This window comes from Zophobas morio, unplaced genomic scaffold, assembly GCF_036711695.1.
Source record: "Zophobas morio isolate AGI-343-1 ecotype UQ-CSIRO unplaced genomic scaffold, CSIRO_AGI_Zmor_V1 ptg000008l, whole genome shotgun sequence".
Lineage (NCBI taxonomy): Eukaryota > Metazoa > Arthropoda > Insecta > Coleoptera > Tenebrionidae > Zophobas > Zophobas morio.
Window position 1 is genome coordinate 1,464,796 of NW_026972113.1, and position 17,531 is coordinate 1,482,326.

General features: G+C 31.1%; 2 protein-coding genes across 2 annotated transcripts; one reads left to right on the top strand and one right to left on the bottom strand.

The window, feature by feature from the left end:
* Nucleotides 1-5,954: 5,954 nt before the first annotated feature.
* LOC135124998 (estradiol 17-beta-dehydrogenase 8) lies at nt 5,955-7,058 on the bottom strand. The gene is made up of 4 exons (XM_064050255.1): nt 6,884-7,058; nt 6,513-6,829; nt 6,153-6,462; nt 5,955-6,099 (listed from the first exon to the last, which is right to left on the bottom strand). The coding sequence occupies exons 1-4, from the start codon at nt 6,927-6,929 to the stop codon at nt 6,014-6,016; spliced, it is 759 nt and encodes a 252-aa protein (XP_063906325.1). The 5' UTR covers nt 6,930-7,058; the 3' UTR covers nt 5,955-6,013.
* Nucleotides 7,059-7,132: 74 nt separating this feature from the next.
* Nucleotides 7,133-8,542, top strand: LOC135124994 (endonuclease G, mitochondrial). Its single transcript, XM_064050250.1, has 4 exons — nt 7,133-7,781; nt 7,828-8,064; nt 8,116-8,296; nt 8,343-8,542. Exons 1-4 carry the CDS (start codon nt 7,384-7,386, stop codon nt 8,436-8,438), a joined length of 912 nt encoding a protein of 303 aa, XP_063906320.1. The 5' UTR covers nt 7,133-7,383; the 3' UTR covers nt 8,439-8,542.
* The last annotated feature ends 8,989 nt before the right edge of the window (nt 8,543-17,531 follow it).

A 17,531-nucleotide genomic window follows, 5' to 3' on the forward strand; every position in this document is an offset into this window, starting at 1 on the left:
AGGATCGGGAGGATCTAAAGGATATAAAGGATTTAAAGGATCTGAAGGTTCAAAAGTTTCAAAAGGTTCAAAAGGAACCAAAGGATCCAAAGGAACAAAAGAGTCAAAATGATCAAAAGGATCAGAAGGATCTAAAAGTTTAAATGGTTCAAAAGGGTCAATAGGATTTAAATGATCAAAAGGATCAAAATGATCAAAAGGATCAAAAATGCCAAAAGAATCTGAATGATCGAAACGATCGAAAGGTCTAAAGAATCCGAAAGGATCTAAAGGTCTAAAGAATCTAAAAGATCTGAAGGATCTAAAAGATCAAAGGATCAAACGATCCAAGGGATTTAGAGAAACTAAAGGATCTATAGGATTTGATAGATCTAAAAATTCCAAAGGATCTAGAAGATTTAAAGGCTCTAAAGGATGTAAATTATCTAAAGTATGTAAAATATCTAAAAAATCTAAAGGATCTAAAGGATCTAAATGATCTAAAGGATCTAAAGAATCTAAAGGAACTAAAGAATCTAAAGGATCTAAAGGATCTAAAGAATCGAAAGGATCGAAAAGATCAAAAGGAACAAAAGAATCAAAAAGATCTAAAGGATCTAAAGAATCTAAAGATTCTAAAGAATACAAAGAATCCAAAGAATTTAAAGAATCCAAAGAATTTAAAGAATCCAAAGAATTCAAAGAATCCAAAGAATCCAACGAATCCAAAGAATCCAAAGAATCTAAAGAATCTTAACAGTCTAAAGTGTTAAAACTCTCTAAGGACTTCAACTACGAAAGGATCGAAAGAAACTAAAACTTCAAAAGGATCCAAAGGATCGGGAGGATCTAAAGGATATAAAGGATTTAAAGGATCTGAAGGTTAAAAAGTTTCAAAAGGTTCAAAAAGAACCAAAGGATCCAAAGGATCAAAAGAGTCAAAATGATCAAAAGGATCAGAAGGATCTAAAAGTTTAAATGGTTCAAAAGGATCAATAGGATTTAAATGATCAAAAGGATCAAAATGATCAAAAGGATCAAAAATGCCAAAAGAATCTGAATGATCGAAACGATCGAAAGGATCGAAAGGTCTAAAGAATCCGAAAGGATCTAAAGGTCTAAAGAATCTAAAAGATCTGAAGGATCTAAAAGATCAAAGGATCAAACGATCCAAGGGATTTAGAGAAACTAAAGGATCTATAGGATTTGATAGATCTAAAAATTCCAAAGGATCTAGAAGATTTAAAGGATCTAAAAGATATAAATTATCTAAAGTATGTAAAATATCTAAAAAATCTAAAGGATCTAAAGGATCTAAATGATCTAAAGGATCTAAAGAATCTAAAGGAACTAAAGAATCTAAAGGATCTAAAGAATCGAAAGGATCGAAAAGATCAAAAGGAACAAAAGAATCAAAAAGATCTAAAGGATCTAAAGAATCTAAAGATTCTAAAGAATACAAAGAATCCAAAGAATTTAAAGAATCCAAAGAATTTAAAGAATCCAAAGAATTCAAAGAATCCAAAGAATCCAAAGAATCCAACGAATCCAAAGAATCTAAAGAATCTAAAGAATCTAACAGTCTAAAGTGTTAAAACTCTCTAAGGACTTCAACTACGAAAGGATCGAAAGAAACTAAAACTTCAAAAGGATCCAAAGGATCGGGAGGATCTAAAGGATATAAAGGATTTAAAGGATCTGAAGGTTTAAAAGTTTCAAAAGGTTCAAAAGGAACCAAAGGATCAAAAGAGTCAAAATGATCAAAAGGATCAGAAGGATCTAAAAGTTTAAATGGTTCAAAAGGATCAATAGGATTTAAATGATCAAAAGGATCAAAATGATCAAAAGGATCAAAAATGCCAAAAGAATCTGAATGATCGAAACGATCGAAAGGATCTAAAGGCCTAAAGAATCTAAAAGATCTGAAGGATCTAAAAGATCAAAGGATCAAACGATCCAAGGGATTTAGAGAAACTAAAGGATCTAAATTATCGAAAGTATGTAAAATATCTAAAGAATCTAAAGGATTTAAAGGATCTAAAGTATCTAAAGGATTTAAAGAATCTGAAGGATCTGAAGGATCTGAAGGATCTTTAGGACATAAAGGATCAAAAACATCTAAAGGATCTATAGATCTAAAAGATCTAAAAAATCTAAGCGTCTAAAGAGTTTAAAGTGTTTGAAGTAAGATTTTTTTATATTTTGTCCAGTTTTTCTTAATATTCGAAGTCTTCTTTTCCCAACAAGAAACAAGAAACATGTTTAGCTATCCTGGTGTTGAAAGAAAACTCGATATGTTAAAAAAAATAAAATAAAAATAAGCCCCACCCACCCACCCCGATCTCAATTGTGATGAATTTCGTATGAAATTTCTTGTTGAGAAATGAGGATTTTGCCACTAAACTCCGTCCTTCAGCTCACGATAAATAAAACATTCATCACAATTGGGAAGGGGTGGGTGGGTGGGGCTTGTATTTCGTCCAATTTTTTGTTAATATAGGAAATCTTCTTTCTCCAACAAGAAACTGAAAACATATTTAACTATCCTGTTGTTGAAAGAAAACTCTATCTGTATATAAAAAAAAAAACAAACAAAAATTAAGCCCCACCCACCCGCCCTAGTTTCAATTGTGTAAAATTTCATATGGTAATTTCTTGTAGAGAAATGAGAACTTTGCAGCTAAACTCCGCCCTTTAGACGCCCCTTGAATAAAACATTCATCACAATCGAGAAGGGGTGGGTGGGCGGGGCTTATATTTTGTCCATTTTATCTTAATATATGAAATCTTCTTTCTTCAACAAGAAACTGAAAACATATTTAACTATCCTGTTGTTGAAAGAAAACTCTATATATTAAAAAAAAAACAAACAAAAATTAAGAATCTAAAAGATCAGGAAGATCCAAAGGATCTAAAGGTTTAAAATGTTCAAAGGGATCGAAAGAATCTAAAGGTCTAAACGATCTAAAAAATTTAAGGATGTAAAGGTTCAAAATGACCAAAAGGATCAAAAGGATCCAAAGGTTCAGGAGTAACTAAAGGATCTAAAGGTTCTAAGGTTGGAAAGGTTTAAAAGTTTCAAAAGGAACCAAAGGGTCCACAGGATCAGAAGGATCTAACGGATCTAAAGGATGTAAAGGTTTAAAATGTTCAAAGGGATCTAAAGGATCTAAAGGATCTAAAGAATCTAAAGGATCTAAAAGATCTAAAGAATCGAAAGGATCGAAAAGATCAAAAGGAACAAAAGAATCAAAAAGATCTAAAGGATCTAAAGAACCTAAAGATTCTAAAGAATCCAAAGAATTTAAAGAATCCAAAGAATTTAAAGAATCCAAAGAATTCAAAGAATCCAAAGAATCCAAAGAATCCAAAGAATCTAAAGAATCAAACAGTCTAAAGTGTTAAAACTCTCTAAGGACTTCAAGTACGAAAGGATCGAAAGAAACTAAAACTTCAAAAGGATCCAAAGGATCGGGAGGATCTAAAAGATATAAAGGATCTAAAGGATCTGAAAGTTCAAAAGTTTCAAAAGGTTCAAAAGGAACCAAAGGATCCAAAGGATCAAAAAAGTCAAAAGGATCAAAAGGATCAGAAGGATCTAAAGGATCTAAAAGTTTAAATGGTTCAAAAGGGTCAATAGGATTTAAATGATCAAAAGGCTCAAAATGATCAAAAGGATCAAAAATGCCAAAAGAATCTGAATGATCGCACCGATCGAAAGGATCTAAAGGTCTAAAGAATCTAAAAGATCTGAAGGATCTAATGGATCAAAGGATTAAACGATCCAAGGGATTTAGAGAATCTAAAGGATCTATAGGATTTGGAAGATCTAAAAATCCAAAGGATCTAGAAGATTTAAAGGATCTAAAGGATCTAAATATCTAAAGTATGTAAAATATCTAAAGAATCTAAAGGATCTAAAGGATCTAAAGGATCTAAAGAATCTAAAGGAACTAAAGAATCTAAATGATCTAAAGAATCGAAAGGATCGAAAAGATCAAAAGGAACAAAAGAATCAAAAAGATCTAAAGGATCTTAAGAATCTAAAGATTCTAAAGAATACAAAGAATTTAAAGAATCCAAAGAATTTAAAGGATCCAAAGAATCCAAAAAATCCAAAGAATCCAAAAAATCCAAAAAATCCAAAGAATCCAAAGAATCCAAAGAATCCAACAAATCCAAAGAATCCAAAGAATCCAAAGAATCCAAAGAATCTAAAGAATCTAACAGTCTAAAGTGTTAAAACTCTCTAAGGACTTCAAGTTCGAAAGGATCGAAAGAAACTAAAACTTCAAAAAGATCCAAAGGATCGGGAGGATCTAAAGGATATAAAGGATCTAAAGGATCTGAAGGTTCAAAAGTTTCAAAAGGTTCAAAAGGATCCAAAGGATCAAAAGAGTCAAATGGACCAAAATCAATAGGATTTAAATGATCAAAAGGATAAAAAATTCCAAAAGAATCTAAATGATCGAAACGATCGAAAAGATCTAAAGGTCTAAAGAATCTAAAAGATCTGAAGGATCTAATGGATCAAAGGATTAAATGATCGAAGGGATTTAGAGAATCTAAAGGATCTATAGGATTTGGAAGATCTAAAAATTCCAAAGGATCTAGAAGATTTAAAGGATCTAAAGGATCTAAATTATCTAAAGTATGTAAAATATCTAAAGAATCTAAAGGATCTAAAGTATCTAAAGGATCTAAAGGATCTAAATGATCTGAAGAATCTGAAGGATCTGAAAGATCTAAAGGATTTAAAGGATCTAAAGGATCTAAAGGATCTAAAAGATCCAAAGGATCTAGAGCATCTTTAGGACCTAAAGGATCAAAAACATCTAAAGGATCTATAGATCTAAAGTATCTAAAAAATCTAAGCGTCTAAAGAGTTGAAAGTGTTTGAAGTAAATTTTTTTTATATTTTGTCCAGTTTTTCTTAATATAGGAAATCTTCTTTCTCCAACAAGAAACTGAAAACATGTTTAGCTATCCTGTTGTTGAAAGAAAACTCTATATATAAAAAAAAAACAAAAATTAAGCCCCACCCACCCGCCCCAGTCTCAATTGTGATGAATTTCATATGTAATTTCTTGTAGAGAAACGAGGATTTTGCAACTAAAGTCCGCCCTTCAACTCACGATGAATAAAACATTAATCACAAGTGAGAAGGGGTGGGTGGGCGGGGCATATATTTTGTCCAGTTTTTCTTAATATACGAAGTCTTCTTTTCCCAACAAGAAACTGAAAACATGTTTAACTATCCTGTTGTTGAGAGAAAACTATACATTAAAAAAAAAACAAAGATTAAACCCCACCCACCCGCCCCAATCTCAATTGTGATGAATTTCATGTAGTAATTTCTTGCAGAGAAATGAAGATTTTGCAAACTAAACTTCGCGTTTAGCTCACGATGAATAAAATATTCATCACAATCGAGAAGGGGTGGGTGGGCGGGGCTTGTATTTCGTCGATTTTTTGTTAATATAGGAAATCTTCTTTCTCAGGGCGAGGAAAGTTCTGTTGAAATAACCTTCCACCAATTTTTTTTTATTTTAATTATCGTGGACACGACCACAGTTCATTAACAAATTTCGGGTAATTTTATTTGTTATTTTTGTTGGATGACTCAATTACAAATTATGTTGGTCGCCTGATATCAGTAAACGTTTTATTTTATCTCCCATGTCTCACCTGGAATTGCCATTTCACTAATGACTTGTTTACGTCGATATGTACATACGTTTGTGGAAAACTTGCAATTAAAGCGTAACGAGGAGTTAACAAACTTTTTGAAAACCGACGTTGATTAGAAGTTAAAACCTTTGTTTCTCTTTAGTTGTGCACACGTCGACAATGTGGAAACTACATTAATTAGCCCAACGAATAACGTTCCAGGAAAATAGGAATGTTGTTTAACTTTTAACTGTCTTATATTGTGGACAATACAGGAACGTGCGTAAGGTATAAAAAAATAAGACTAATTAAAAATTAATATATTTTGGTAATTTACAAAAATATCTTTCTAATCCACGATTAGTTACACACCCCCAGTGATGTCAACAGTAGCACCATGAACGTACGAGCTCTTATCAGACGCCAAAAAAGCGATAACTTCGCCCACTTCTATAATTATAAATTCGTATAAACACATAAATAGTGCAAAGTTGTAATTTAACCTTCAGGCTTGCCAAATCTTCCCAAAGGAATCATTTTCACAGCCTTCTCCCTAACTTTATCAGGCACGGCATCAGTCATTGGAGTTGCGATCATTCCCGGCAAAACACAGTTGACCCTAATCCCGAATTTCCCGAATTCCTTAGCCGCCGTTTTAGTCAGCCCTTCCACACCAGCCTTACTAGCACTATAATTCACCTGCCCTATGTTACCATACTTCCCTGAAGTACTAGCAATATTTATTATAGAACCTCCCTGTACACCATGCTCCACTATAGCATTGGAAAATAATTGGATCATCATGAAAGTACCCTTGAATTTTACAACATAAACTCGAATCATCGCACAACAAAACCAGTTACTTTCAAATTTATATTGATAACATCATCAAAGTCTGAGTGTTTTAGTTTCAACAAAAAGTTGTCTCTGGTAATACCAGCTGAATTGACTATGATTGACGGCGGTTTTTTATAGTGTTCGAGGGTCGATTTGAGCGCTGTGGTGATGCTCTTGTGGTCCCCTACATCTAGTTCTAGCGGAATGTGGGTTTGATCGGTACCATTGGGAACACTACTTACGGTATCTTGGGCGCCGGATATATTTTTGTCTGCAGCGATGACTGAAGCACCTTCTCGGGCCAGGATTCTACAAGTAGCACGACCGATTCCAGAGCCGGCACCTTAATAATTTTCCAAAAATTAATATTCGTTTGATTGGTTACCTACATACCTACCTGTTACGATGGCTAATTTTCCAGCCAAACTTCCAATAGCGGCCATTCTTGCAAATGAAGCTAGAACGTTGTTATCTTATCACTTAATTGTCATTAATTGTTAACTGAGTGGTTTATTTTTAAAGAAAAATTGTCGAATCATGACATTGGATATTAAGGTTATGTCACGTGGTGGCCATGTGCCACATATAAACAAGTTTCTAGATCCTAGGCGTAGTTTTAAAATTTCGATCGGGGGCTTGACGAAATTAAAAAAAAAAACAAACTTGGAAATTTAATTTAATCCATTATTTTAGCAGATCCATATGCAATTTATATAACAAACAAGTGTCTCAAATCTAATTTAATTTGATTCGACTTAATTAACTTTGTTGAAATCTTGCTGCAGCCACGTAATCGACGTCTATGGTTATGTCAACCTCCTGTCGTATCGGTTGTCATCTGTCAAATCCACTTATGTCAAACCTTCTTTAAACTACTAAAAACCACACGAAAACACAATGGCAACACAAAAACTGAAAAGCCTCGCCTATATTGGCACCTTTGGTATCAGCGCCTTCATCACAGGGACCTATTTCGAGCGAAAATTCTCCCCCCAACATAACCTCAAAAACCCCCAAGACTCTCCCATTTTCAGCACCGTCTTCGCAGCAACCGCTGTTTCGCCCGTGCCTTCAGAAACCAACGTCGGTAGGATCTCACAAATCATGAAATACGGTTTCCCAGGCCTTGACAATGTCCGGTCATTTGATAATTTTGTTTTAAGTTATGATAAGAGAAACCGGGTGGCCCACTGGGTTTTTGAACATATTACACCCGAGTGCTGCAAACCCAACGATCAAGTGGATCGAGCGTTATCAGAATTTACACCTGACGAAAGTATTCACCCGTTTTTCAGGTTGAGTTTTGTTTTGGTTTTGAAAGGGTTTAAAGGGGTGTTTCAGGTCTTTGAATAGTGATTATTATAAGTCTGGGTACGACAGGGGGCACTTGGCGGCCGCTGGAAACCACAGGGTGACTCAGAAAATGGTCAACCAGACTTTTCTCTTGTCAAATATGGCGCCGCAGGTTGGAGTTGGATTTAACAGGGATTCCTGGAATAGACTGGAGAGGTACGTGAGGAGGTTGACCAGGACGTTCAAAAATGTGTATTGTTGCACAGGACCGTTGTACCTACCCAGGTATTTTAAAATAGAATTTTGCGTTAGTCTTGTTATTACATTTTGTTGTAGGAAAGAAGCAAATGGTAAAAATTATGTAAAGTATGAAGTCATTGGGGCCAACCATGTGGCGGTTCCCACACATTTTTTTAAAGTAGTGGTATGTGAAACCAAAGATGGTCAGTTTGAGATGGAATCCTATGTGATGCCTAATCAAGTGATCAGTGATGATACACCCTTGACTAGTTTTATGGTTTGTTGGTAAATTTTTCTGGCCACAATTTTAGAGTGAGTTTTAGGTACCACCCGAAACTATCGAGAGGGCCGCCGGACTTCTATTTTTTGATAATATAGCCAGAAGCAAATTTAGTAAAATCAACCATAAGAAAAATTAAGTTTTATTTATTTGTGACCGAATTTTAATTTGTTTGTATTTATACAATTAAAAATGTGATGTTCTAGTTTTATGCAATTATTTAAATAAAAGTTATAGTAAGTATTTGTTGTTTAATTGCAGATAAACATTCACATGAACAAATAAGGTCACGAAGAAACACTTACAAGGAAGAATTTGCATCAAGTTAAATGATGCATTAATTCAAGAATTCGAGAATAAATGTTCAAGTTCAGGTTGTAAAAAAATACATTAAACCTGTAGATAACATTCAAGGTTATTCTCTTATGGATCTTGGACGTCAATGTCATTCCACTGTCACAAAGTGTGAAACACCTGTAACTATTATAACTTGTTTATACCGGGTGTCTGGAAAATGGCGGATTAACTCTTGAATACGTTATGTAGGGGGGTTTCGGGAGTCCCAAAAAATATTAAAAAAATTCTTTATGATCTAGATTACGAAAAAAACGTCATTTTATAGAGGAAAATTGACAACACTGCACCCACCTAATGCGTAAATACCACCTAGTCATTAATCGTTGTGCATTATTATTAATAACTGCCAAAATCAATCTTATCTGAACAGGTGGTAGCCCCGCCCACCCACCCTCCCTTTTTTTAGAAGGTATGTCATCTGCCAATATCAGTCTTATCTTAACAGGTACTAGCCCCGCCCACCCACCCTCTCCTTTGTTAAAGGAAATGTCATCTGCCAAAATCAGATTATTGTAATTTTTCCTTATTATTATTATTAAGCTCCAAAAATAGCAGGTGTCAGCCCCGCCCACCCACCCTCTCCTTTCTTAAAGGACATGTTATTTGCCAAAATCAGTTTATTGTTATTTTTCATCAATAAACATACCAAAAAAGCATTTAATAAGACAGTGAATTTGGCAAATGATATACCCTTTAAGAAAGGAGAGGGTGAGTGGGCGGGGCTAGTGCCTGCTAAGATAAAACTGATTTTGGCAAATGAAATACAGTTTAGGAAAAGAGAGGGTGGGTGGGCGGGGCTAGTGTCTGCTAAGATAACACTGATATTGGCAGATGACATACACTCTAAAAAACGAGAGGGAGGGTGGGTGGGGCTAGTACCTGCTAAGATAAGACTGATATTGGCAGATGGCATACCTTCCAAAAAAAGAGAGGGTGGGCGGGCGGGGCTAGTACCTGCTAAGTTAAGATTGATTTTAGCAAATGAGATACTCTCTAAGAAAAGAGAAGGTGAGTGGGCGGGGCTAGTATCTGCTAAGATAAGACTGATTTTCGTAAACGATATCTTTTAAGAAATTTAATTGCATTATTATGACAAAATACACTAGAGGCTCCAAAGCATTTTCAAATTCTGTCCAAACAGGAATAATAATAGAACTTCAAGATTCTCTTAAATTTGTCAAAAAAGGTGTCCCAAAATTAACTCAAAAACAGGTCAGGTCAGAATTTTCCAGAAATAGCAGGTGTCAGCCCCGCCCACTCACCCTCTCTTTTTTTAAAGCATTATGTCATTTGCCAAAATCGGTTTATTGTTATTTTTCATTAATAAATAAACCAAAAAAGTATTTAATAAGACACTTATAAATTATAAACAAAAACACTAATACTTGTTAAGATAAAACTGATTTTGGTAAATGACATACCCTTTACGAAAGGAAAGGGTGGGTGGGCGGGGCTGCCACCTGCTAAGATAAGACTGATTTTCGCAAATGATATCCTTTAAAAAAATTGCATTATTATACGAAAATATATTAAAGACCCCAAAGCATTTTCAAATTCTGTCGAAACAGGAATACCTAGAATCTCAAGATTGTTTTAAATTTTTCAAAAAAAGGGGGGGTCCCAAAATTAACTCAAAAGCAGCAGATTCCTTTAAATTTATTCGAACGTAAAATACCAAAAAAAAAAAAATTGAAAAAAATAATTATTTATGTAAGAGATAACCTACCTATTATTATTGACATTGAATAACATGCAAAACATATTTTTTTATGTGGTTCTCTTAGACTTTCGTCTACGGACTGAAAATATGTTTTTTTACATCTTTTCCAACCGCTCGTTAATTTCGTTTCTTCAATTTTTCAAATTTTTGATATTGTTTTCTCGGTTTTTCGATATTTTAATTTTTCACTTTTTAAAGTTTTAGGTTTTTAGATTTCTCACTATCTCGACTTTTCGGTTTTTCAGTTCCATGATTTTTCAATTTGTCGAATTTTTAAATTTTAGATTTTTTGTCTTCTTTGATGTTTTGAGTTCTCGATCATTCGATTTTCTGAGTTTTCAGGCTTGGATTTTTTTGTTGTTCAATTCTTGGATTTTGAAAATTTTTGTTTTTTAAATTTTCCTATTTATCGACTTACTGGGATTTCAATGTTTTGATTTTTTTATTGTTCAATTTCTCGATTTTTTGAATTTTCAGCTTTGGAATTTTGCAATATTTGGTTTCTTCAATTTTTTAAATTTTTGATATTGTGTTTTCTCGGTTTTTAAATTTTTCGATATTTTAATTTTTCACTTTTTAAAGTTTTAGGTTTTTAGATTTCTCACTATCTCGACTTTTCGATTTTTCAGTTCCATGATTTTTCAATTTGTCGAATTTTTAAATTTTAGATTTTTTGTTTTCTTTGATGTTTTGAGTTCTCGATCATTCGATTTTCTGAGTTTTCAGGCTTGGATTTTTTTGTTGTTCAATTCTTGGATTTTTAAAATTTTTGTTTTTTAAATTTTCCTATTTATCAACTTACTGGGATTTCAATGTTTTGATTTTTTTATTGTTCAATTTCTCGATTTTTTGAATTTTCAGTTTGTGATACGATTTTTTTTTTCAAAAATGTTCAGTTTTTCAATTTATTAACTTTACGATACTTCAGCTTTGCTCGATTTCGATTTCTCAATTTTTCGATATATTACTGTTGGGATTTTTCAATTTATCGATTCTTCGATTTCTCGATTCTTCATATTTTCGGTTTTTCGAATTTCTTCATTTTTCGATTTCTCAATTTTCCGATGTTTCAGTTTTACGATTTTTAATTTTTTTTATTTTTCAGTTTTCAATTTTTGACGTTTCTAAATTTTTCGATTTCTCAATTTTTCGATTAACTGAATTTTTTATTTTCCCATTTCTCTATTTCTCAATTTTTCAATTCTTTCTTCAATTGTGATTTTTCAATTTTTCGATTTCTGAATTTTTCAATGTTTCAGTTTTGGATTTTTTCACTTTTCCGATTCTTCAATTTTCTTTCCATTTTTCAGTTCTTCAGTATTTCAGTTCTGGAATTTTGCAATGTTTCGGTTCTTCAATTTTTCCATTTTTTGATGTTTCGATTTCTCGGTTTTTCAATTTTTGGATAGGTATTTTAATTTTTCAATTTTTAAGTTCTAGATTTTCCGTTAATTTTGTTGTTTTCCTTGATGTTTTGTTTTCTCGATTATTCGATTTTTCAAGTTCTCGGTTTAGATTTTTTGGTTTTCCAATTCTTCGATTTTTAAATTGTTTAATTTTTAGATTGTTCAAGTTCTCGATTTTTAGATTTTTCAATTTTTCGGTTTACCGTTTTTTTTTTTCATTTAAAATGTTTCAATTTTGCAATTATTAACTTTTCGTTTTTCCAATTTTGATCTAATCTGATTTCTTAATTTTTTGATTTTTTGACTCCTCTACTGTTGATGTTTCGATTTCTCGATGTTTCAGTTTTTGAACATTCCGATGTTTCGATTTTTCGACTTTTTGGCTTTTCGAGTGTTCAATTTTTTGATTTTTGATTTTTAGATTTTTGCTTTTTTGGTGTTTCGATTTTCCAATTCTTCAATTTTTCGAATTTTTAAATTTTTGATTTTTCTTTTCTTTTATTTCTCAATTTTTGGATTTTTTAAATTTTACATTTTTCGATTTTACTATTTTTTGATGCTTGGATTTCTCAATTTTTCAATACTCAATTTTTCAGGATTTGAATATTGAGAACTTTTCAATTTCTGGATTTTATTATTATAATTTATTTAACTGAACAGTTATTAATTTAACTAAGCAGCTATTATTTCACCAAGCATATATTATTTTTACTGACAATTTATTTTTTAACTGAGCATTTATTATATAACTTAGCATTTATCATTTTTACCGAGCAAAAATACAGAGCGTTTAAAAATAGAACTGTGCATTTAATTTGTTCCCTTATCTAAATCCAAGATTATTTATTATCATATTTTTGTATTTACTTTTCTCCTGAATATCTCACGTGTTTTAGATTAAAATTTACATTACCGATGTTAAAAATTGTATTAGAACCATGAACTCAACATGAACTGTGAATTTACAAACAATAAAAGAAAAATAACACGTGTTGATGACATTGTAAATTAGAAAATCGCTAATAAACTGATTCCGCACTAATTATACTCGTTTGCCCACGTTATTGAAGTAGTTCTTTATTTTTTAAGTTTAATCACCATCACGTACAATCGCACGCAAATGTTCTGAGCCTATGGGCGGATCATTTTTGCCGGTCGTCACCGAAGGAGGCGGTCCAAATCGTCCAAGGGCAGGATTTGTAGGTAGGCTCAAACTACAACGAAATTTACGTGTTGACCAAATTCTTACCCTGAATTAGTTTTAATTTTATAAATACTTACTCTGAATTAGTTTTAATTTTATAAATACCGTATCTAAAATGTTCAGAATATGATGAGTCTGTACTTGTGATTTACCATTCCATTAATATTTTTTGGATTTGTTTATACATACAGAGTGACTCAAAAAAAATAATGACTGAGTCAATTTATTTTATTGAAGAAATCAAGAATTGCAAAACTGAATACTTTGAAATCTTGTCAATTAGTTAGAAAAAAAAACCTGTCCTGCTCTAATAACATCGAGAATATGCTCAAAATCACACTAATATTAGGTCTAATTGTGCCGACCATAGTTATAAAATTCACATTAAAATAAGTCACGGACATTTTTTGAAGTGTACTACATTTCAAAAAGCAAAAAAAAATGTTCAGTTTATAAACTTCTTAATTTTGGTTTAAAGTTTATCAATCATATTTGACGCTTTATTTTATCCGTTCCATTTGTTATCCTTTACTGCGGTCTCTCTTGGGTCGAGGTGTAACACCGGACCGAACGTTCTTCGACCGATAGGATAATTTATTACTTCCGACATCTTTTCGGTGACAAATTTAATCTTTGCATACTTCAGCGTAGTTAGTGAACTCGTTGTGACCACTGAAATATACAAAGAGTAAATTTTGAAATGGAACGAAAGTCGAAGAATACTTTCAAAGCCAGGATCAAAATGTATTTGCTTATCTTCGGCAAGAAATGCATGACGTCATCGTAAAATTTGATATGATGAGTCTATACCTGTGATTTATTATTGCAGTAATATTTTTTAGATTTACTTATACAGCCTGTCTCAAAAAAAGGTCACTTCGTTTTTCGATTTTTCGTTTTTTCGATCAACAGTTTCATCGAATTAGATTTTTCAGTTTCCATTTTTCTATCAACTTTTCGATTTTATTACTTTCTAATTTTCTGATTTTTCAAATTTGCGGTATTTTGATTTTTCGAGTTTTCAGTTTTTTCGTTTCTCGATTTTTTAATTTGCCATTCTTACAATCGTCGATTTTTCGTCTTTCCATTTTTAGATTTTTTGATTTTTCTGTTCGTTAGTTTTTAGACTTTGCAATTTTTTCGATTATATTTTACTTTCCGATTTTTTTGATTTTTGAATTCTTGATTTTACGTTTTTAATTCTTCGATTTCCGATTTTTCAATTTTCCGGTTTTTTAATTATTCTATTCTCGATTTTTCGATTTTCCATTAATCATAAAATTTTTCGATTTTTCGGTTGTTTTACTTTTCGACCTTCGATTTTTCAACTTTCGATTATTCGATTTTCCAATTTCTGATTTTACGATTTTTCGATTTGCGATTTTTCGATTTTCGTTTTTCCGCTTTTGTGGTTTTTCGATTTTTCTGTTTGTTTCAGTTTTTATGGTTCTGCAATTTGCAGCTTTTAGATTTCAATTTTGTTACTTTCCGATTTTCCACTTTTCGATTTTTTTATTTTTTTTTCGATCGTCGTTTTTTCGATTTTCATTTTTTCGATTTTTTGATTTTTCAATTTTTAGGCCTAATTTTTTACTTTTCGCTTTTTCGAGTATTTGTTTCATCGAATTTTCGAGTTTTCGATTTTTCGGTTTTTCCATTTTTCGATTTTCCATGTTTAGATATTTTTCGATTTTTTTTTATTTTTCGATTGTTCTGTTCGTCAGTTTTGAGACTTTGCAATTTTTACTTTTCCACTTTTTTATTATTTTAGTTTCGGATTATTCGATTTTTCGTTTTTTTAAGTTGTCGATTCTCGATCTTCCGATTTTCGATTTTCCAATCTTCGATTTTTCAATTTCCAGTTTTCGATTTTCCACTTTTTGATTTTACGATTTTTCGATTTTTCTGTTCGTCAGTTTTTAGGCTTTGCAATTTGTTTACTTTTCGCGATTTTTCGATTATTTTTTTCCAGTTTTTTGATTTTTGAATTGTCGACTTTTAGAGTTTTCAATATTATGAATTTTCGAATTTTCGGTTTTCCTATTTTTCGATTTTTGATTTTTCCATTTTTCGGTTTTTTGATTTTTCAATTCTCGGTTTTTCAATCTTGCAAATTTTCGATTTTTCAGATTTGTGAATTTCCAGTTTTTCGATCGACCTACGTATTAGATTCATTGAATTTTCGATTTTTCCATTTTTAGATTTTTGATTTTCCAGTTTTGTATTTTCAGATTTTGTTTTTCGCATATCTGATTTATCAAATTTTCGATGTTTCGGCTTTTCGAGTTTTCGATATTTGATTTTCGAATTTTCGATTGTTCAGTTTTCCATTTTTCAGCTTTTAGACTTAAATTTTTTTACTTTTCGATTTTCCAAATTTTCGAGTTTCAATTTTCAGATTTTTGATTTTTCGATTTTCTTTTTAAATCTTTGAATTTTTCGGTTTTGATTTTTCGAATTTTTGATTTTTAATTTTTCCATTCTTCGGTTTTTAGACTTGAATTTTCTTTCTTTTAAATTTTTCGATATTCTATTTTCCGCTTTTCAGAATTTTCGATTTTCAGTTTTCAGACTTTCGATGATTAGAATTTTGGATTTTTCAGTTTTGTGATTTTTCGATTTTTAGAAAATTTGAGTAGTCGAATTTTCGATTTTTCAATTCATCGATTTTTCTATGTTCAATTTTTCAATTTAAATTTTGCGATTTTCAATTTGTCCATTGTCGATTTTTAGAATTTTCGGTTTTTCAATTTTTCCATTCTCAACTGTTAGACTAGATTTTGTTTCTTTCCGATTTTTCGATTTTCCATGTTTAGATATTTTTCGATTTTTTTTTATTTTTCGATTGTTCTGTACATCAGTTTTGAGACTTTGCAATTTTTACTTTTCCACTTTTCTATTATTTTAGTTTCGGATTATTCGATTTTTGAATTTTCGTTTTTTTTTTCATTTTTCGATTTTTTGATTTTTCAATTTTTAGGCCTTGCAATTTTTTTACTTTTCGCTTTTTCGGTTTTTCCATTTTCCGATTTTCCATGTTTTGATATTTTTCGATTTTTTTTTATTTTTCGATTGTTCTGTTCGTCAGTTTTGAGACTTTGCAATTTTTACTTTTCCACTTTTCTATTATTTTAGTTTCGGATTATTCAATTTTTGAATTTTCGTTTTTTTTTTCATTTTTCGATTTCCGATTTTTTAATTTTTCGATTTTTCGGTTGTTTAATTTGTCGATTATCGATATTCCGATTTTCGATTTTTCGATTTTCCAATCTTCGATTTTTATCAATTTCCAGTTTTCGATTTTCCACTTTTTGATTTTACGATTTTTCGATTTTTCTGTTCGTCAGTTTTTAGGCTTTGCAATTTGTTTACTTTTCGATTTTTCGATTATTTTACTTTCCAGTTTTTTGATTTTTGAATTGTCGACTTTTAGAGTTTTCAATGTTATGAATTTTCGAATTTTCGATTTTCCTATTTTTCGATTTTTGATTTTTCCATTTTTCGGTTTTTTGATTTTTCAATTCTCGGTTTTTCAATCTTGCAAATTTTCGATTTTTCAGATTTGTGAATTTCCAGTTTTTCGATCGACCTACGTATTAGATTCATTGAATTTTCGATTTTCGGTTTTTCCATTTTTAGATTTTTGATTTTCCAGCTTTGTATTTTCAGATTTTCTGTTTTTCGCATATCTGATTTATCAAATTTTCGATTTTTCGGCTTTTCGAGTTTTCGATATTTGATTTTCGAATTTTCGATTGTTCAGTTCTCCACTTTTCAGCTTTTAGACTTCAATTTTTTTACTTTTCGATTTTCCAAATTTTCGAGTTTCAATTTTCAGATTTTTGATTTTTCGATTTTCTTTTTAAATCTTTGAATTTTTCGGATTTGATTTTTCGAATTTTTGATTTTTAATTTTTTCATTCTTCGGTTTTTAGACTTCAATTTTCTTTCTTTTAAATTTTTCGATATTCTATTTTCCGCTTTTCAGAATTTTCGATTTTCAGTTTTCAGACTTTCGATGATTAGAATTTTGGATTTTTCAGTTTTATGATTTTTCGATTTTTAGAAAATTTGAGTAGTCGAATTTTCGATTTTTCAATTCATCGATTTTTCTATGTTCAGTTTTTCAATTTAAATTTTGCGATTTTCAATTTGTCCATTGTCGATTTTTAGAATTTTCGGTTTTTCAATTTTTCCATTCTCAACTGTTAGACTTCAATTTTGTTACTTTCCGATTTTTTGGTTTTCGTTTTTCCAATTTTCAGAATTTCCAAGTTTCTTTATTCAGATTTTTAATTTTCCACTTTTTCGATTTTTCTGTTCGTTTCAGTTTTTAGGCTTTGCAATTTTTTTTACTTTATATATTTTGATTATTTTAATTTCCGATTTTTTTAATTTTTGTTTTTGATTTTTTTAATTTTCAATATCACAAATTTTTGACTTTTCGGTTTTTTGGTTTTCCCGTTTTTCAATTCTCGATTTTTCGATTTTTGAGGTTTGTGAATTTCCACTTTTCGATCGACCTAGGTATTTGATTTCATTGAA

What these genes read in the sequence shown, in the direction of transcription:
- LOC135124998 (XM_064050255.1), bottom strand. Translation starts at nt 6,929, where the DNA reads ATGGCCGCTATTGGAAGTTTGGCTGGAAAATTAGCCATCGTAACAG. An exon ending in AAAATTAGCCATCGTAACAG is followed by an intron (nt 6,830 to 6,883) that starts GTAGGTATGTAG and finishes AAAATTATTAAG; the next exon opens with GTGCCGGCTCTGGAATCGGT. An exon ending in AAGATTTGGCAAGCCTGAAG is followed by an intron (nt 6,100 to 6,152) that starts GTTAAATTACAA and finishes TTATAATTATAG; the next exon opens with AAGTGGGCGAAGTTATCGCT.
- LOC135124994 (XM_064050250.1), top strand. Translation starts at nt 7,384, where the DNA reads ATGGCAACACAAAAACTGAAAAGCCTCGCCTATATTGGCACCTTTGGT. An exon ending in AGTATTCACCCGTTTTTCAG is followed by an intron (nt 7,782 to 7,827) that starts GTTGAGTTTTGT and finishes GGGGTGTTTCAG; the next exon opens with GTCTTTGAATAGTGATTATT. An exon ending in CACCCTTGACTAGTTTTATG is followed by an intron (nt 8,297 to 8,342) that starts GTTTGTTGGTAA and finishes AGTGAGTTTTAG; the next exon opens with GTACCACCCGAAACTATCGA.